The 21,766-nt window shown below is 46.4% G+C and overlaps 1 protein-coding gene across 5 annotated transcripts in view; it reads right to left on the reverse strand.

Moving 5' to 3' along the window:
- Window positions 1-21,766, reverse strand: part of IA-2 (tyrosine phosphatase IA-2) — a 772,548-nt gene that overhangs the window by 486,992 nt on the left and 263,790 nt on the right. For 4 of the 5 annotated variants that reach the window (XM_070091865.1, XM_070091863.1, XM_070091864.1 and 1 more), the window contains exons 11-13: window positions 20,135-20,547; window positions 6,564-6,736; window positions 837-997 (exon numbers count right to left, since the gene is read on the reverse strand). In XM_070091865.1, the coding sequence (XP_069947966.1) occupies window positions 837-997; window positions 6,564-6,736; window positions 20,135-20,547 (747 nt within the window). The remainder of the gene's footprint in view (window positions 1-836; window positions 998-6,563; window positions 6,737-20,134; window positions 20,548-21,766) is intronic. The other variant, XM_070091866.1, reaches the window with a different exon arrangement.

The raw sequence follows: 21,766 nt of genomic DNA on the forward strand, positions 1-21,766 counted from the left end.
GGAATCTCCATTCCTGACCAAGAATGACAGGAATCTCCATTCCTGACCAAGAATGACAGGAATCTCCATTCCTGACCAAGAATGACAGGAATCTCCATTCCTGACCAAGAATGACAGGAATCTCCATTCCTGACCAAGAATGACAGGAATCTCCATTCCTGACCAAGAATGACAGGAATCTCCATTCCTGACCAAGAATGACAGGAATCTCCATTCCTGACCAAGAATGACAGGAATCTCCATTCCTGACCAAGAATGACAGGAATCTCCATTCCTGACCAAGAATGACAGGAATCTCCATTCCTGACCAAGAATGACAGGAATCTCCATTCCTGACCAAGAATGACAGGAATCTCCATTCCTGACCAAGAATGACAGGAATCTCCATTCCTGACCAAGAATGACAGGAATCTCCATTCCTGACCAAGAATGACAGGAATCTCCATTCCTGACCAAGAATGACAGGAATCTCCATTCCTGACCAAGAATGACAGGAATCTCCATTCCTGACCAAGAATGACAGGAATCTCCATTCCTGGCCAAGAATGACAGGAATCTCCATTCCTGACCAAGAATGACAGGAATCTCCATTCCTGACCAAGAATGACAGGAATCTCCATTCCTGACCAAGAATGACAGGAATCTCCATTCCTGACCAAGAATGACAGGAATCTCCATTTATGATCAAGAATGACAGGAATCTCCATTCCCGATCAAGAATGACAGGAATCTCCATTCTCGACCAATAATGATAGGACTCTCCATTCCCGATCAAAAATGACAGGAATAACGACTGGTGAGCAGGACTGCGAGGTGGGAACGAGAGGATGACCCACCTGGTCGTCACGTCTCTCTCCGTTGTCGTCATCGTCGTCAGTGTAGTCGAAGCCGTAGTTGTTAGCACTCTTGAAGAAGGGTCCAGGCTTCTTGACGTCCAGGCGTTCATCTCGCTGGAAGTTATACTCAGCCTCGGGCAGCAGGTCACCATAGTCAGCATCTGTGACACACTGACACTCTTAGTATCGTCAGCAAGGGCTGTCAGTGGTACAGCTGGTGGTACAGGGGTTGGGATTGGTGGTGCAGGTGGTGGTGCAGGTGGTGGTGCAGGTGGTGGTGCAGGTGGTGGTGCAGGTGGTGGTGCAGGTGGTGGTGCAGGTGGTTGTGCAGGTGGTAGTGTAGGAAGGCACTCGTGAGAGAGAGAGCAGAAACGACACTACAGTTGGACACACATCTTTCTTACTGAAGGCAGGCCATGACGTGGTGAGATCAGGAGAGGTCTGAGACCATGGCTAAGAGAGGTACGATAAAACTCTTGGCGCAGAGAGAAAGTGGTTCTAGTAACGACCAGCGAAGGTACGACTCGACCCCCTGCAACCACAAATAGATCACACACACACACACACATACACACACACACACACACACACACACACACACAAAGGTTTGCAACAAGGTTAGTTCCGGAGCTCAGGGGAATGTCCTAGGAAGGTTGAGGGAATTCGGACTGACGACACTGGAGGACAGGAGGGCCAGGGGAGACATGATAACGACATACAAAATGCTGCGTGGAATAGATAAGGTGGACAGAGACAGGATGTTCCAGAGATGGGACACAGAAACAAGGGGTCACAATTGGAAGCTGAAGACTCAGACGAGTCACAGGGATGTTAGGAAGTATTTCTTCAGTCATAGACTTGTCAGGCAGTGGAATAGCCTAGCAAGTGATGTAGTGGAGGCAGGAACCATACATAGCTTTAAGACGAGGTATGACAAAGCTCAGGGAGCAGAGACAGAGCGGACCTAGTAGCAATCAGTGAAGAGGCGGGGCCAGGAGCTGAGCCTCGACCCCTGCAACCACAATTAGGTGAGTACAAGCTGCAGGATTGGTCTAACAAGTTGCTGTTAGAATTTAACCTCAGGTAATCCAACGTTATGAAACTCGAAGAAATTGAAATCCGTCCAGAAACAGTGCACAGCTCAAGGGACAAATGCTACAAACCTCCCTGAAAGAGAAGGACCTCGGGGTGAGCACACTTCCGAGTATATCACCTGAGATACATCGACAGTATAACTACTGTAACAAACGTGAGACTGGTAAATTAAAGGGCAACTTTCAGAAACATCAACAAAGAGACATTCATGACGTTATACACGACATATGTCAGGTCCATCTTGGAGTATCCAGCGCCAATGTGGAACCCTTATCTGGTTCAGAATGTAAGGAAACCAGGTAAAGTACAAAGGCTTGCAACGAAATTAGTCCCAGAGTTGAGCGGCTAGAGGAGGTAAACCTGATCGCACTAGACGACTGAAGGACCAGAGGTAACATGATTACGACGTACAAAATACTTAGAGAAATTTACAGAGTGGACAGTGTGTAGGAGAGGCGGTTCTCAGGTACACGAGGTCACAGCTGAAAGTTAAAAGCACACTGAGTCACAGGGATGTTAGGAAATACTTTTTTTTAGCACTAGTCAAGAACAGGACACCCCATATAGCGAAGTGGTAGAGGCAGAATCCATACACAGCTTTAAGAATAGGTATGATGATAAGGCTCACGCAACCAGGAGTGAATCCAGTAGCTTTCAGCGGAACAGCGGGGCCAGGAGTCGAAACTTGACCCCTGCAACCACAATTAGGCAAGTCTCACACACACACACACACACACACACACACACACACACACACACACACACACACACACACACACACACACACACAGGTTCCTTGACGACCAGCCAGGTGTAACTGTCAACAAGATGTAACATAACAAACAACCCACACTTGACCGAAATGATTCCTTCACGAATGTAAGGTCTTAGTTTAAAAGTGGAAGGTCTTAGTTTAAAAGTGGAAGGTCTTAGTTTAAAAGTGGAAGGTCTTAGTTTAAAAGTGGAAGGTCTTAGTTTAAAAGTGGAAGGTCTTAGTTTAAAAGTGGAAGGTCTTAGTTTAAAAGTGGAAGGTCTTAGTTTAAAAGTGGAAGGTCTTAGTTTAAAAGTGGAAGGTCTTAGTTTAAAAGTGGAAGGTCTTAGTTTAAAAGTGGAAGGTCTTAGTTTAGTAATCTGAAACATAACGCTGCCTAACAGAGGTCACACTAGACAGAGAGAGACAGAGGAGAAGAGACAGAGACAGAGAGAGAATTATCAGTAACCCCTGGAGGACTTCAAACCCAGGATAACCTAAGGAAAGTCACTGTGGGTTATTACCACTGGGGTCGTTATCTCCAGCCACTGGGATGTCATCCACAGCAGTCAACCAATACTGTTAGGTCAACAGGGGCAGTGGAAGGTATTAGGAAACTTGGCCATCCGTCTTAGGAATGTTATTACCATGGGATAAGGTAAGTATTACCATGAGAGAATAACAGATAAATCATTGTATCTACAGTAGAGGTCATACAGGAGACATTACCACAACATAGACGATACTCAGAAGGAACAGACAATGTAAACAGATTTCATCTTGCAAATCAAATACAAATTGAATGAAAATATCCTGGCAAGAAATATTCTTTCTAGCGTCAAGGTTCGTGGTGTTTGTTACGTGAGGCTGGCGCGTGTTGCAATCTCATGCAGCCAAATAGAAGATTTCAACCTGCAATAAGTGAAGAACAAAGGCAGAAGTCTTCATAGTCTTGAAATCTCGGTATGTGTTATAAAGAAGAGAAGAGTTAGTATTAGTGGTGGGCGTCTAGCAACGCTCTCCTCAATATTTATTGAAAATATGAAGGACGATCATGTTTCCGGCGTCTATATGACATGTTACGACATGTTGAAAATAAGATACCAGATATATTAAACAAATTTCCTAAAATTGCTTGTAACAGACAAGTGAACTGTAGATGTAAATCCAGACGTACTCCCGTTAACCCTTTTCGGGCCTAGTGCCTAGGCCTTTTGTGTATCCATACGATCTTGCACTACCATCCACAGGATGGATATGGGATGCACAGTAAACCAGCCACTACCATCCACAGGATGGATATGCGGCGCACAGTAAACCAGCCACTACCATCCACAGGATGGATATGCGGCGCACAGTAAACCAGCCACTACCATCCACAGGATGGATATGCGGCGCACAGTAAACCAGCCACTACCATCCACAGGATGGATATGCGGCGCACAGTAAACCAGCCACTACCATCCACAGGATGGATATGCGGCGCACAGTAAACCAGCCACTACCATCCACAGGATGGATATGCGGCGCACAGTAAACCAGCCACTACCATCCACAGGATGGATATGCGGCGCACAGTAAACCAGCCACTACCATCCACAGGATGGATATGCGGCGCACAGTAAACCAGCCACTACCATCCACAGGATGGATATGCGGCGCACAGTAAACCAGCCACTCCGGTGGCAAAATCTAACCTAGACAGAACGACTGTGTCGAGACCTGGATGAGACGGCACTTGAGTCGGACCAACTTTCTGTGCCGGCTTTTCAAAAGTATCTTTCCTGGCATAATTTTTGTCAATCACGTCAACAGTCCGACACAAAATGGCCACTGATAGCTCTGGAAACAAATTACAAATTCTGTTTACCACAAGGGCGATCTTCCCTGCAAGGAATGATGACCTGAAGGGAACATTCACCATCATTCATTCAACGGCACATTCTCTTACAGTCATTATCTCGTATATAATTTACATAAGAATCCGCTTCATCCTCCCCTGATCTCATAATGAACAAAATCCTTAAGTGAACAGGATATCCAATGAACAGTGTCGTCTCTCAACATACGAACATCAACGGTTACTCAATTTAAACATTAAAAATATCCAGAGTTTTCGTTGCGCAAAACTAAAAAGACTGATCTTGTTGCAGTTGCAAGCTACTTTACAGTTATTACAGATGTATATATATGATATACAATACTGACAAGAATTAGACACATGTGCAACATCTGGGTATGTTTATTTGTAGACGTTTCACCATCCAGTGCCTTTACCAGTACAATACAAGGACATAACTTGAAGACAGTAGAACTATATACAAAAGATGAGGGAATCATCAGTCCCTCAGTCTTAGAACTAGTGAACAATAACGTAGTGTTGAAGACTCTGGAGCACAGTCATGAAGACTGATGACTCAGAGTCTTCAACACTGAGGGACTGATTACCTCATCTTTTGTATATAGTTCCACTGTCTTCCAATTACGTCCTTCAATTTGTATTAATAAAGCCATTGGATAGCGAAACGTCTACAATAGATACAAAGATGTTGCACGTGTGTCTAATTCTTTAGGCCTTACAGGTGTTTAACAAGTATCCTGGAGATATTATACTATATTTGGCCTGACACAAAGCATCAACCGAGGAAAAGAAAAGTTAGCTCTCTCATATAAGCGTAAACAGAAGATGCGTCACTAAGTACGTGAGTCACCACTTACCTTCACCAACGCGCACCACAGCGTCGCCAAGACGTGTCGTACAGAGTAAGGCTCATTCACACGACGTTTCGTGCAGGACTGAGCTTTACTGAGACTTGGTAAAGCTCACTTCTGGTCGAAACGTCGTGCGAGAGGCTTGAATCTGCATTACGTCTTTATACAGGCTTGTCTGGTGGTCACCCCGGTCCCCAGGTCCCCAGACTTACACACTCACATCTGCTATGCTTATTCTTCCGTCTTTATTTATAGTAAGACTATGGCTGATGTCAGTCTTGACTTGAGGTTATAAGACTATGGCTGATGTCAAAGTCCTAACCTGTGAAATTCATTAGAAATAATTACAACTGCATCAATATTTAGAAAATATAATTAGAATCTTAACACACGAATCAAACACTCGTGAATCATACGGTTACTTGGATTTTAAGACGATAGGTTACATGAGGGTCATTAAGACTGCATGTAACCTGTACACCACTTTAATCCCTATTTTAGAGATTAAGGTGTTCTTGACTGTAGATACAGCGAGACGTACACCTCTCGGTGTTTATATCGCGGGTTATGGAGCACCATAAGGAAGAGTAGCTTAGCAGAGAGCGAGCTACGTGAAGGTATTAAAAAGTAGGTACTTACGTGTTAGAAAGTAGGTACTTGCGTGTGTTAAAAAGAAGGTATTTTCGTGTAAGATGGTGTTTAGAGGTGTATCAACAAGTTCACAAAGTTTTAAGTTCAAATTTCTTTTTCCTTTCTTTATCTGGATGAAATATCTCATTGCCCATACGTACGAAGACATGAACAAAGGCTGCAGAACGAAAGTGTTCCTTGGACAACGTTTCCCCCCCTCCTTTCATCCCCTCCCATCCGTGTTGAGTGAAACGTTGTCCCGGATAACAGGTTGTTCCTAAGCTTCAGCTCGTGTGTCCGTCTATTCAGTTTCAGACATTCCGGTCCCTTCATGAATAAGACACCTTTGCAACACTTGGGTATCAATAGTTACCTAGGTGTAGCACCTGTGTCTCACCCATCAACTTGTCTATAGACGTTCAAAGACTAACTCTCTTAGACTTTCCTCAAAGTCTAAACATCTTTAAAGAAGTCGTTATTATTAATTTTGTTTTTATTGTGGTTCTTGTTCGTCTTTTCCATTGTTATTGTGGACTTACTAGCTGACTCTTCGTCCTTTTTCACAAATTTCTGAAGGAAGGGTAAAGGTTGTTTGTGTCTGGACTGAGCTTCACCATACTGGTCGTAATCACCATATTCATCGATGTCATAGTCGGGGTAGTCGTGCGGGGGGTCGTCGTAGTCCCTCAGGTCGTTCAGCTGCGGCCCGAATCTGTCGTCGAAACCAAATGAAAATTACCTTAAGGAAAAGGGAGGAAGAAGAAGGGTCGTACAGCGTCTGGGTAAGTGGAGGTAATGGGGTTTGATACGAGGTCACAGGTGGGTAGCTCAGCTTCATTGGATCACAAGCTCTTCAGAAGCTAGTGCTGCAATATCTGTTAGTGGTTTTGGAGATGATCTTGCCCAAGGCAGAATCTCAGACCAGACCTGCTAGGTGGGAAACAGAATGTTACAAGATTTACACCACACGGTGGGGTTTTTACCTTGTGTTTACCTCGCGTCTACTCCAAGGGTCACCTTATCTCTCCTGCAGCCTGGTCCTAGACCAAGCCTCCCGGTTGCTGGCCTGATGGACCAGAAGCAGTGGGTAAAGTTTCTAAGTTGCAAGCTCAAAGCGCCATCAGCAGCAGCGACCAGGAGGAGTATACAAGTGAGAGGTGATGACGAGGGGAACATGCCAGCTACTGTGGCGAGCGTTCATAACTCGAAGCTTAAGAACTAATGGACAAATGTCGATCAGTACACGAAGGACTACGAATTCAAATGTTTACAAGACTCGAAATCCTCGTATTTATGAGATGTAAAGATGAATGGGCGAGACAAAATTCTAATAGGCTACCTCACGAGGCACAAAAGATACGTATATCCTCGCCAAAAATTAACTCATCTAAAACCTCCTAACAGTAAGAATGGTTCTAGCGAAGATGAAACCAGGTCTTGAAGGTTATCTAAAAAAAGAACGAAGGAGAGAAGCACGAACATATCCTATATTATTTAAACGAAAATTGGTTCTTCTTCTTCTTCTTCTTAAAGATTCGCCGGTATTCTCCCGGCCCTGGCCTTTTCCAAGTGGTGGCCCGGCCTTGGCTCCCTCTTTAGGGAGTGTCTGAGACCTAAGTCTCCCATGGGAGGAGGCACAAGTACCTCCTCATCTTTGGGACCAACTGTCCCAAGGCCTAGCCACAAGCTAGGCCTCTCTGGTCTGCCATCCCCGCCCCAAGGAGGCAAATGGGAATGACAGTCTTATGAGTTAAAGGCTCGGGCTCTGTTCTCTCTCTGCTGAAAATTGGTTGCAACATAACGTAGTCTGTACATGAATCTAGTGTGTGTGTGTGTGTGTGTGTGTGTGTGTGTGTGTGTGTGTGTGTGTGTGTGTGTGTGTGTGTGTGTGTGTGTGTGTGTGTGTGTATGTGTGTGTATGAGTTTGTGTATGTGTGTATGTGTGTGTGTGTGTGTGTGTGTGTGTGTGTGTGTGTGTGTGTGTGTGTGTGTGTGTGTGTGTGTGTGTGTGTGTGTGTGTGTGTGTGTGTGTGTGTGTGTGACTCAATATTTGCACCAATAACTCACTACAGTTGTGACCGGGTGTGGAAGTGTGAATTGCTCATTACTCTATAATTTGTTCATGATTGTAGCCATGTATAAACGTAAGTAACCATTCTACAGAATTCATTACCTTTGTAACTTGTGAGTTCATTACCTTTGTACCTAGTTCAGCCATCAAAACTTTGGGGCCCAGTCCCTGGACCCATTACGTACCTCTGTAATCTGTAAATACCTTTGTAACTTGTCATGATTGTGACTAGACCTACCTGGAGTTCATTACCTTTGTAAATTGTGAGTTCATTACCTTTGTAACTTGCTCAGCTATCAAAACTTTGAGGCCCAGTCCCTGGACCCATTATGTACCTCTGTAATCTTTTGACTACCGCCCACAGGATGGGTATGGGGTGCATAATAAAGATATTAAACTAACTCGGACATCAGTGAACACAAGTAGCGAACCTTCACTGTAAGAGGCACCAGGAAAAGAGTCAACAGATTGTAAAAGAACATAAGTGACAGGAAGAGCAACAACTTGGCGAAGTTTCAACATATGGTGTCTAAAACAACAAACAAAAGTCAAAATACCGTGACTGGAACAATACACAAATAACCCCCACATGGGGGTTATGGTGAGCAGCAACCTTAAACCAAGACAGCAGTGCCTAAGCGTACGTAATAAGGCAAATAGATTACTGGGATTTATATCAAGAAGTGTAAGGAACAGAAGTCCAGAGGTCATACTGCAGCTTTATACATCATTAGTAAGGCCTCACCTAGATTATGCAGCTCAGTTCTGGTCTCCATATTACAGAATGGACATAAATTCGTTAGAAAACATTCAGCGTAGGATGACTAAATTAATACATAGCATTAGAAATCTTCCTTATGAAGAAAGATTGAAGACTCTTAAGTTACATTCACTTGTTAGACGAAGAATGAGGGGAGACCTGATCGAAGTGTATAAGTGGAAGATAAGTATTAATAAAGGGGATATTAACAAGGTCTTGAGGATATCTCTCCAAGAGAGAACCCGCAGTAATGGATTTAAATTAAATAAGTTTAGATTTAGAAAGGACATAGGAAAGTATTGGTTTGGAAATAGGGTAGTTGATGAGTGGAACAGTCTACCTAGTTGGGTTATTGAGGCTAGGACTTTGGGTAGTTTCAAATTTAGGTTGGATAAGTACATGAGTGGGAGGGGTTGGATTTGAGTGGGACTTGCACATCGGAGCTTGTTTCTAGGGTGGCATTGAAAATTGGGTTGGTCAAATTTTTGTTAGTGGGATGAATTGTAAAGGACCTGCCTAGTATGGGCCAACAGGCCTGCTGCAGTGTTCCTCCTTTCTTATGTTCTTATTGTTAGGTAGGACACATATGCAACAGTTAGGTATCTTTATTTTGAAACGTTTCGCCTACACAGTAGGCTTCTTCAGTCGAGTACAGAAAAGTTGATAGAAGCAGAAGATACTTGAAGACGATGTAATCAGTCCATCACCCTTAAAGTTTTGAGGTGGTCAGTCCCTCAGTCTGGAGAAGAGCATTGTTCCGTTGTCTGAAACAATATGAAGTTGAAGTGACAGAATCGGGCCTTATATAGTCCCAGGAGGTGAGACGTAGGTTGATTTGGGAGGGCAGGTCCTTCTCAAACCCAGCCATTCTCACTAGTAGAGGTTGTCGAAGTAGATGGTCTGTACCAAGATACCCTTGTGTTGAGAAGGACCTGCCCTCCCAAATCAACCTACGTCTCACCTCCTGGGACTATATAAGGCCCGATTCTGTCACTTCAACTTCATATTGTTTCAGACAACGGAACAATGCTCTTCTCCAGACTGAGGGACTGACCACCTCAAAACTTTAAGGGTGATGGACTGATTACATCGTCTTCAAGTATCTTCTGCTTCTATCAACTTTTCTGTACTCGACTGAAGAAGCCTACTGTGTAGGCGAAACGTTTCAAAATAAAGATACCTAACTGTTGCATATGTGTCCTACCTAACAATCTGTCGGTATTTTATACCATTTTAATGTTCATTATGTTCTTATGTTCTTAGAAGTTTACCACGACGTTTCGGTCGGACTCCCCCCCCCCCCGCTCGCCTATACATACTGGCTCCCTCACTTTTGTGTGCCAGTGTGACTGTGTAAATGATCCAAGTCGGACCGAAATGTCGTAAACTTCTCTCTCCTATGTGTAGGTTATTGGTGCATAAAGCGTCTGTCTGTCGAGAATTCTTGTGGAGTGGCGACCTGTCCAGAATACCAGAGAAGTGAACTAAGAAACAAGATGTTTTACCATTATACTCTCCTCTTTAAGTCGAAAACCAAAGCTATATAAGATTGTCTGTCAGTAAAGGCAATGCAGATAACGGCCCCTTCTATCTCTAAACTAGTTAGAAAACTTCGGGGGTCTTCAAGTACCACACAAGTCGTCAACCAAACCATACGTTCGTAGAGATTATTATTATTATTATAATCAAAAAGAAGCGCTAAGCCACAAGGACTATACAGCGCTGCAGGGCAGGAAGGAAGCGAGGGCATCAGGTGGCAAAAGGGAGATGGATGAGCAACAGGTTACGGATAACAGCGGGGCAGTGGATGGTGAAAGGGTAAAGGGCAGCAAGAGACTGAACCAGAAAGGGCTGAGGGGAGTGCGAAAAGTATCATCAGAGTTTGTGGAGTAAATCAGTCGTTGTCAAGAAGTCAATGAGAGAGTCAGGATTAAAGGAGGGTCCATCAGCAAGAAGGGAAGGTAAAGAGAGAGTAGGAGAACGAAGACGACGTTGGAGGTAAATTCTGCGTGCTCGTTGATAGAGAGGGCAGTCTAACAGAATGTGGCTAATCGATACTGGAACTTGACACTGCTCACAGAGAGGAACAGGGTGCCTCTCCATGAGATACCCATGAGTAAGACGAGTGTGGCCAATGCGAAGGCGGGAGAGAGTGGTCTCCCAACCTCGGCACTGATGACAAGAAGACGGCCAGTAACCTATGCTCGGTTTAATAGAATGAAGTTTGTTACCGAGCAGAGTTGACCAACGTTGTTGCCAACGGGTGCGAAGGTGGGTAGCTATTGCAGCAAAATAGTCCAGAAATGGAACACCTCGATAGGAAATTGGTAGGTCATATACTGCTGACCGCGCAGCAGTGTCTGCCTGTTCATTGCCCTGTACGTCGACATGACCAGGGACCCAACAAAAAACAATATCTTTATGTTTGGTAGAGATACGGCGTAGCCAAAGTTGGATACGGAGAACTAGGGGATGAGATGTATCAAATTTTCGTATAGCCTGTAGAGCACTAAGGGAGTCTGAGACTACTACAAATGATGACACAGGCATAGATGCGATACGAATAAGTGCTGCAAGAATGGCATACAGTTCAGCAGTAAAAATGCTAGCTGAAGATAGTAAATGCCCTCGTACGACGCTGTCCGGAAACACTGCTGCGAATCCGACGCCGTCTGAAGACTTAGAGCCATCTGTGTACACAGCGGTGGCATGAGAATGAGAGTGGAAGTGATCAAGAAAAAGAGAGCGGGAAGCCACCGTAGGCAGTTGAGCTTTCGAGCAAGGGAGTGAGAAAGAACAGACCCGAACAGCTGGAACTTCCCAGGGGGGTAGGGAAAAGTGAGATGCTACATGAACATATAAAGGTGGTAACTGAAGGGAAGACAAGAGTGAAAGTAGGCGAAGAGAAAAGGGACGGAGCAAACAGGGGCGGCGAACGAATAAAGAATGTCTACTAATATCGGTGACCATTCTATAAATGGAAGGATTGTGTAGATCGTGAGAGCGTACATAGTAACGAAGGCAATGGGTATCACGGCGATCAGACAAGGATGGAACATTTGCTTCTGTATAGAGGCTCTCAACAGGGGAAGAGCGAAAAGCACCAAGGCACAAACGTAAGCCTTGGTGATGGATAGAGTTAAGGCTAGAGAGAGTAGCAGGAGAGGCCGCGGAATAAATCTGGTCACCATAATCGAGTTTCGATAAAACGAGGGCTGAATGTAGGCGAAGCAGAGTTCGACGATCAGCTCCCCAGGAAAGATGAGCAAGGGTTTTAAGAAGGTTTAGCCGGCTGTGACAAGTTGCCTTCAGAGAGGTAATGTGAGGTTTCCAGGTTAACCGACGGTCAAAGAGAAGGCCTAGAAACCTGACTGTATCACGTTCGGGGATAGGGGAGCCATAGAGATACAAAGGATGATCGGAGATAACAGAGCGTCTAGTGAAAGTAATTTGGTGAGTTTTGGTACTTGAAAATTTAAACCCATGTGTGGTGGCCCAAGTGGAAACACGGTCGACCGCATGCTGGAGAGAAACTGCAATAAGGTGACAGTCAGCGCCTGCACAAGCAATAGCGAAGTCATCAACATAGAGTGATGACCAAATATTGGGTGGAAGAACAGAGGCCAAATCATTTATAGCAAGGAGAAAAAGTGTTGTGCTTAGAACACATCCCTGAGGGACACCTTCAGCTTGGACGAAGTCCGGGGAAAGAACATTATTGACTCGAACACGGAAATGTCTGTCAGTTAAAAAGTTCTTAAGGAAGGATGGTAGATTGCCTCGGAGGCCTAAGGAATGGGCCTGGGCCAAAATATTATACCTCCAAGTTGTGTCATATGCCTTCTCAAGGTCAAAAAATATGGCAATAACTGAGTGATTATTCGCAAAGGCATTACGAACATATGTATCCAAGCGTAGTAAGGGGTCTATGGTAGAACGACCCTTACGAAAGCCATATTGACTAGCGGAGAGACTGTTGTGAGTCTCTAAATACCACATTAAACGTCGATTTACGAGGCGTTCCATCACTTTGCAAACTGCACTTGTAAGAGCGATGGGGCGATAGTGGGAGGCATCATGTCCTGTAGTACCCGGTTTGCGGAAAGGGAGAACAATGGCAGATTTCCACAGCTGGGGAAGAACTCCTTGTGCCCAAATAAGATTGAAGAGGTGTAAGAGGACTACAAGGGCTGACCGATGTAAATGTTGTAACATACGAATATGAATGTCATCAGGCCCAGCTGCCGATGATCGGCAAGCTGAGAGCGTTGCCTCCAGTTCTTGAAGTGTAAAAGGCACATTATACTGTTCTTCTCCGAGAGAAGAAAAGTCCAAGGATACTAACTCTCTGGCAGACTTTGAGGAAAGAAACGAGGGGCATAGATGGAGCCCTCGGGAAATACGGACCAGATGTGTGCCAAGTTCAATGGCAACGTCGAGAGGGTTTGCTATATCAACACCAGTGACCCGTAGAACAGGAGCCGGGTCAGGAGAGTATTTACCACTCAATTTCCTCACTTTTTTCCAGACTGCACTCATAGAAGAAGCAGAGGTGATGGTGGAAACATAGTCTCGCCAACAAGTGCGTTTAGCTTCACGGATGACACGGCGAGCGATCGCACGCTTCTGCTTAAAATCAACAAGTCTCTCAGCAGTTCTATTGTACCGGTACCTGCCCCATGCAGCACGTTTCAAACGTACTGCACGAGCACAAGCAGGAGACCACCAAGGCACGCACTTCTGAGAATGCCTGCCTGAGGTTTGGGGTATAGAATGAGAAGCTGCGGTATAAACTGATGTCGAGAAGATGTGTAGGAGCTCATCAATGGAGGATGAAGAAGGAACCTCACTAAAAGCAGTGAGGTGTGAGTAAAGATCCCAATTTGCCCGATCAAATTGCCAGCGAGGGCTACGGGAAGGTGGTGAATAGGAAGGAGAAGTAAGAATGATCGGAAAATGATCGCTGTCATGTAAGTCTGGTAGAACAGACCAGGTGAAGTCTAGTGCAGTGGAGGAAGAGCAGACTGATAGATCGATGCAAGAGAGAGTATGAGTACGAGGATCAAAATGGGTGGGAGTACCCGTATTTAAAACATGGAGGGGGTGAGAGGCAAGAAAAGCCTCCAACTGAATGCCACGTGAGTCACAATGAGACCCCCCCCAGAGGAAATGGTGGGCATTAAAATCACCAAGTAACAGAAGTGGTGGTGGTAAGGATGAAACAAGAAAGGCAAAGTCTGGGATAGAAAATGCTCGAGAAGGAGAGAGATATAAAGAACATATTGTAAACCACTTATTCAAGTGGATACGGGCTGCAGTGTAATGCAGCGAGGTATGGACAAATAGTTGACAGTACGGAATATCATTGCGTAGAAGAAGGGCACTTTCATTAAAGGTCCCATCTGAGAAAGGATCCGAAGAATACAATAAATTATAGCCTGAGATAGGTTGGAAAACAGCCGAGTGTAATTTTGGTTCTTGTAAGCAAGCACCAACAGGGGAAAACCTGGAAAGCAACATCTGAAGCTCACCCCGATTACCCCTGAGGCCGCGGATATTCCACTGTAAATAGGCCATGATTGGCGATGAAGAAAATATCAGGAATCTGTAGGTAAAGGCACCTACGGACTAGAGGGGTTAGAAAAGTCAACGTGTGGTGGCATTGGAAGATGTTCAAGTAGCGAAGGAACGGAGCGTTGCGAAGAATGGGGTTGTGAAGATGGAGGAGAGGGAAGAGAAGGAACAGGAAGTGAATCAGTGTCCATTGAAGGTTTAGTCTCTGCAATATATTCTGAAATGGCTTCAAGTGTTTCTGAATTCAAAGATGTATGGGAAACCATATTGGAGATAGGAGGAGGAGGGTGAGTAAAGATTGGGACAGTAATGGACTGTACCAAAGTAGAGGGGGAGGGAAAAGTGTAAGGGACTGGAGATGAAGTGTGGGGGGGGACAGAAGAGGTAGAAACCTGGGAGGTGACAGAAGAGGGAGAAACTTGGGAGGGGACGGGGGTGGAAGGCATAGTACGAGGAGGAGGGTGAATCTCCACACTTGTAATAGAGCCAGAGAGAGGGGAAGAACTAGGTACAGAGACTGGAAAGGTAACGTGTGGAGGTGGAAGAAGGGAAGGAAGGGGCAAAGAAGATTTGAGCAATGTGGATTTTTTGGACTTCTGAGTAGAGGGGCGATTGGTATTAGGTGTCGTACGAGGTCTTGTCGATACTGGGGCTTGTGAGGAAGGACGCGAAGATGTGAGAACAGACTGAGTTGTAGTCGGGACGTCAGAGCCAAGGACAGCAAAAGGATTAGATGCCGTAATGGCTATGGGAGGGGTAACAACAGAGGAGGCTGCAGAAGATGGGACCCCAGAAGTGGGGGGATGTTTGGAAACACGAGAATAAGAAACACGGGGTAGTCTCCCTTGGAGGCGGAGATGAGTAACTGCCATAGCATAAGGGAGACCTTCTGCCTCTTTGAGGCAACGGATTTCACGTTCATTTAAGTAGACCTGGCAACGGCGGGAGTACGAAGGGTGAGCTTCATTACAATTAAGGCAAGATGGAGGTTGACTGCAAGATGTATTAGAATGGTTGTCGGCACCACAGACTGGGCATTCGGCCATAGATCTGCAATATTTCGCTGGGTGACCAAAACGCCAGCAATTTCTACATTGTTGCGGTGTAGGTATCACCTTTCGAACTTGTAACCGATGTCCCGCGACATATACAGAGGACGGGAGTTCTCGGCTGTCAAAAGTTAAACGAGCCACATTGCAAGGGTAACGTCTCCGCCCCCGGGCAGGAAGGACATAAGTGTCTACTTTGAGGATTGGGAGATCCTGGAGTTCCAGCTGTTCAAAAATGTCATTGCCACATGACTGGAAATTCTGTTGGACTATGGTATGGGGCAGAATGACAGTACCACTACAAGAATTGAGAGAAAGATGTTTTTCAATAGTGATAGGAGTAGTATCGATATTCGAAAGGAGAGAAAGATCATGAGCTTGGGTAGCATTCTGGACAGTGACGATGCGCGTACCGCTCTTGAGAGCGTGAAATGAAATATCTCTGCCAACATGACGCAGGAGCGCTTTGGCAATACTATGGTCAGAAAGGTAGGCAGAAGAAGAAGTTGGTCTTAAAGTAAAGAATTTAGTCCATTGTGTGGTCCGAAACTGAGCGTGGAGAGGGAGTGCTTGACGTGTCGGTCGTTTCCGAGTAGAATGGGAAGGTAACGACGGAGCATCATCAGGAGATTGACGTTGGCGTTTAGGAGTAGGACCGGAGTTGGTCCGGCATGAAATGGGTGGGCGATTCGAAAATTGCCGTACCGTAGAGGGAGAAGCCGGAAGCATAGTCAAAGGAGAGCGGAGTTCAGACAAATCGAAGGAGTCAGTCAAAGCCCCGGTACCTGAAGCGGGTGAGGAAACAGCACCAGCAAGAGGTACAGGGGCATCAGGAGTGTCCGAAGAGTGGTCTAAACACAAGGCAGGGTCAGAATGGGGTGCGGTATCAAGAAGGGGCCCGGGGGTAGTGGTTTCATGGACTAGGGCTGCCATGGTTAGGTTACTCCTTTGCTTTTTGTTTTTAAGAAAAAAAAAGAAAGAAGAAAAGAAAATAAAAACAAAAAAAAGAATAAAAAAAGGGGGGAGCGGGGAGGAATAGTTCCCAGGAGGAATGAAAGGGCCGGAAATCTCCCTCCGCGCCCAAGAGGACTCGACACCGCTAGTAGCGCAGATGCAGCATGGAACCCGTGCCATACCCTACCCTTCATGCCAGTAAACCAGCAATCCGGGATAGCAACCTCACATCTGCCGAGCTACCTCGGTGGACAAAAGAGAGGGCGGCCGGATATCCGCCACAAAGCATACCTCCTTCAGCCACCACCCCCGGAATCCGAAAGGTGGCTTCCAGAGATACACCCGTCGCCCAAAAGACACCCAAAGCTACTCCGGGATACCGGAGAGGGATCGGGACATCCCTAGGCAATCCAGATTCCACGGCAAACTACGCCACCGCCAAGAAACCTCAACGGAATGGGATCGACCCCGGTGTCCTTTCCCCTACCTAGGAACTAGCGCGCCTGTGGGAGAAATCACGAAGGCTAAAAAGAGGAAGGGCAAAAGGGAGGGGTGAGGAGGAGGAGGAGGAATGGAAAAAGGGGAGGATGGGGAGGATGGGATAAGGGAGGGGAGAATGGGGGGTAATTAGGTTCGGTCTGAGGAAGAAGACCGACAGGGCTAATTCCTCAGACCAAGAGCCTCTTCACCACGCCAAGGAGCCCCCCTTGAAGAGGTAAATTCTGGAGAAAAATGGTAAAAGAACGACTGTAAAAGAACGACTTTAAAAGAACGACTGTAAAAGAACGACTGTAAAAGAACGACTGTAAAAGAACGACTGTAAAAAAACTGTAAAAGAAAGACTGTAAAAGGACGACTGTAAAAGAACGGCTGTAAAAGGACGACTGTAAAAGAACGGCTGTAAAAGGACGACTGTAAAAGAACGGCTGTAAAAGAACGACTCAAAGTAACGGAGCAAGGTAACGAGTATAATAACATCAAACACAGCTGCCACAGGATGCCACTCTGATAGCATCATCGTAAAGTACAAGTAACGTCAATTATTCGCTATAGGGTTCGTCATTACTGGACGCAAACTAGAGTACGAGCAGATTTCCTACCAGACTCAGGAGTGGAGAAAGTTAGGAGATAAATGAAGCCTTTCGAAAGTCACGAAGCAAAGTGATGCTCACTGGCTTCAGCTGCATCCCTGGGGTTCGATGGTTCATCACCAGCATCACGAAACTCCCTTGAAGGAACCTCAGTCAATTAATGAAAGTGAGCTTCAATCTGTGCATGCTTCATCTAACTTGCAATAAGAAGAATGAGCCTAGGCTGCTGCTCCAAAAATACCAAAGACTGAACTTTTTATAAAAAAAAAAGATTTGTTTAAAACAGGTTCTAATTAAAACAAAGTTAGAACTTTAGAAAGTTGGCTTCATGTCTGCTGGAACATTTCCAGTGGTGGACACTGGTTTTTCCATTGCTGGGGCACTGGTTTCCAGTGGTGGGGCACTGTTTTCCAGTGGTGGGGCACTGGTTTCCAGTGGTGGACACTGGTTTCCAGTGGTGGACACTGGTTTCCAGTGGTGGACACTGGTTTCCAGGGGTGGGGCACTGGTTTCCAGGGGTGGGGCACTGGTTTCCAGGGGTGGGGCACTTGTTTCCAGTGGTGGGGCACTGGTTTCCAGTGGTGGGGCACTGGTTTTCCATTGGTGGGGCACTGGTTTCCAGGGGTGGGGCACTGGTTTCCAGGGGTGGGGCACTGGTTTGCAGGGGTGGGGCACTGGTTTCCAGTGGTGGGGCACTGGTTTCCAGGGGTGGGGCACTGGTTTCCAGGGGTGGGGCACTTGTTTCCCGTGGTGGGGCACTGGTTTTCCATTGCTGGGGCACTGGTTTCCAGGGGTGGGGCACTTGTTTACCGCGGTGGGGCACTGGTTTCCAGGGGTGGGGCACTGGTTTCCAGGGGTGGGGCACTGGTTTCCAGAGGTGGGGCACTGGTTTCCAGGGGTGGGGCACTGGTTTCCAGAGGTGGGGCACTTGTTTCCAGTGGTGGGGCACTGGTTTTCCATTGCTGGGGCACTGGTTTCCAGGGGTGGGGCACTGGTTTTCAGGGGTGGGGCACTGGTTTCCAGGGGTGGGGCACTGGTTTCCAGGGGTGGACACTGGTTTCCAGAGGTGGGGCACTGGTTTCCAGTGGTGGGGCACTGGTTTCCAGGGGTGGGGCACTGGTTTCCAGTGGTGGACACTGGTTTCCAGTGGTGGACACTGGTTTCCAGTGGTGGACACTGGTTTCCAGTGGTGGACACTGGTTTCCAGTGGTGGACACTGGTTTCCAGTGGTGGACACTGGTTTCCAGTGGTGGACACTGGTTTCCAGGGGTGGGGCGCTGGTTTCCAGGGGTGGGGCACTGGTTTCCAGAGGTGGGACACTGGTTTCCAGGGGTGGGGCACTGGTTTCCAGGGGGGGGGCACGGGTTTCCAGGGGTGGGGCACTGGTTTCCAGAGGTGGGGCACTGGTTTCCAGGGATGGACACTGGTTTCCAGGGGTGGGGCACTGGTTTCCAGGGGTGGGGCACTGGTTTCCAGGGGTGGGGCACTGGTTTCCAGGGGTGGGGCACTGGTTTCCAGGGGTGGGGCACTGGTTTCCAGGGGTGGGGCACTGGTTTCCAGGGGTGGGGCACTGGTTTCCAGGGGTGGGGCACTGGTTTCCAGGGGTGGGGCACTGGTTTCCAGGGGTGGGGCACTGGTTTCCAGGGGTGGGGCACTGGTTTCCAGAGGTGGGGCACTGGTTTCCAGAGGTGGGGCACTTGTTTTCAGAGGTGGGGCACTGGTTTCCAGAGGTGGGGCACTGGTTTCCAGGGGTGGACACTGATTTCCAGAGGTGGGGCACTGGTTTCCAGGGGTGGGGCACTGGTTTCCAGAGGTGGGGCACTGGTTTCCAGGGGTGGTGCACTGGTTTTCAGGAGGATCACTAGTTTCCATGGGTGGGTACTGGTTTCCAGAGGTAAACAAGAGAGTGGTCAAAACATCACTACGGCTGTCTTCCCTTGCCCAGACCTGTTCCAGGGAAGGGCAGTTGCCCCTCTGGTATTGTTCTCCAGCAGACACCCATGTTATACAGGAACTTTCCTACACTTAGAAATGGTATAGTGATATAGACAAGATATGGAAAAAAGACATGTACAGTTCATTATTATTATTATTATTATTATAATCAAGGGGGAAGCGCTAAACCCGGAAGATTATACAGCGCCTGGGGGGGTGTGGAAGGCATTCAGGCTTAATTCGGGGAACTGGAGCATAGATCCAATTCCCTAAATCAAGAGCCCCTCACCAACATCAAGGAACCTTCCTTGAGGGGCATGTACAGTTCAGAACATTTAGGACTGAAGAAGCCACTCGGTGGCAAAACGTTTACTATAATAAATGTCTTGAACTGTACACGTCTTTTTTTTTTCCACATTTTCCTACACTACTGCCCTACTAGGCAGACTGTTCCACTCATCAACTTCCCTATTACCAAACCAGTACTTTCCTATATCCTTTCCAAATCTAAACTTATCTAATTTGAATCCATTACTGCGGGTTCTCTCTTGGAGGGATATCCTCAAAACCTTATTTATATCCCCTTTGTTAATACCCATCTTCCACTTATACACGTAAAAATTTTAGTGTTGAATACTGCTCCCCCTTAATGTGGTGTTCCTCTCACAATACTTACGCTGCTTCTAACGCTGTTAGTCGGGGTGACGTGCGAGACATGTCTGGAATGTCATCTTCAATGAGCAGGGCATCCCGGGGCACGTCTCTCACACTAGCCTGATATGGCATGTCATCCTGCATGGCATACCGATCAAAGGCAGTCTCAGTTTCTATATTCTCGGGGATGTAGAGTTCTTGTGGTTCGTACTGACTCATGAGTCCGGGGAAGTTCCTCAGACTCTCAGGGAGAGTAGGTAGGTCCTCAGAGAAGTCCCTGGGGTCGGCAGCAAGGTCCTGCAGGTTGTCAAACACTGAAGGCATGTTGCGCAGCTCCTCGGGTATGTTATGGTAGCGTCCAGGAGCCACGGGAACATTCTCCGGCAGGTTGGCCCAGATGGCGCCGTCTCTGGGTGAAGACTCCATCAAGAATTTCTGTGCCGTAGGAGAAAAAAAAAGTGAAATTATTTGTTTTCAGTCGTGTAATTTATCGTATTATGCACGGGAAACGCTAAACGTGCAAGGGGTCATACAACTCCATGGAAATTATGGGTAATCAGGTTCAATCCACAGAATGAACAGCTTCAATTCCTTGAATCAAGAGCCCTTCACCAGCCTCAAGGAACCTCTTTCAAAGGTGAGCAACAAGAGAATGACTGGTGTCTATGAGGATATGACTGTAGTGTGCATATTAATTGGTCCAAGAGTAAATTTTGTGATTATCTTACAGTATACCTTACTCTATGGTTTAATTAATGTAGTTTAGGTTCTTTTCTTTTCAGAAGAGTTTGCTACTGACTTCTGGCAACCATCCAGCTGTGGCGTTACCCTGCGGCTCTTGTCAGTGTTACAACAACTGTTGTTTTGTAAGGCTATTCCTGCAAGCATGCTCCGTGAGTGAATTTGGTTTCGCCAAATTCTCCCCTTCCAAGCGTAACTACTGCTGAAATTCAGGATAGATGTTACACCTAGGAACTGTGCAAGTTTTGTAGCTTAGAAAACTTTTCTGATTTGAGTATTAGATCACCGAAAATCCGAGTCTAGCAAAGTCAAATGTTGGTTAGATTCTGGAGAGAGCTGAAGACATTGGTGATTGTGGAGCGCTGCGTCGAGGAAGATGTGGAAAACAACGCAAGACAACACCTCACCATGACAAGGTTATCATAAGAAATAGTGTGAAGGATCCAAAGAAAACCAGCAAAGATCTACAGAGATTTGATTTCAGCTGGCGTAAATGTTGATTCTTCAACTGTTCAACGAACGCTAATTGAAGTTGACAGAACTACCAGAAAGCTAGTAAAGAAGCAATTATTGACTGCTGCTATGAAGAAAAAAACAGCTACGGTGGGCACTCGATCATAAGGAATGAACGACAGATGACTGGAGAACAGTTATATGTTCATATGAGGTGCATTTTGAACTACATGGGTACAGATCAGTGGCAGTGAACTACATGGGTACAGATCAGTGGCAGTGAACTACATGGGTACAGATCAGTGGCAGTGAACTACATGGGTACAGATCAGTGGCAGTGAACTACATGGGTACAGATCAGTGGTAGTGAACTACATGGGTACAGATCAGTGGTAGTGAACTACATGGGTACAGATCAGTGGTAGTGAACTACATGGGTACAGATCAGTGGTAGTGAACT

This window comes from Cherax quadricarinatus, chromosome 37, assembly GCF_038502225.1.
Source record: "Cherax quadricarinatus isolate ZL_2023a chromosome 37, ASM3850222v1, whole genome shotgun sequence".
NCBI lineage: Eukaryota > Metazoa > Arthropoda > Malacostraca > Decapoda > Parastacidae > Cherax > Cherax quadricarinatus.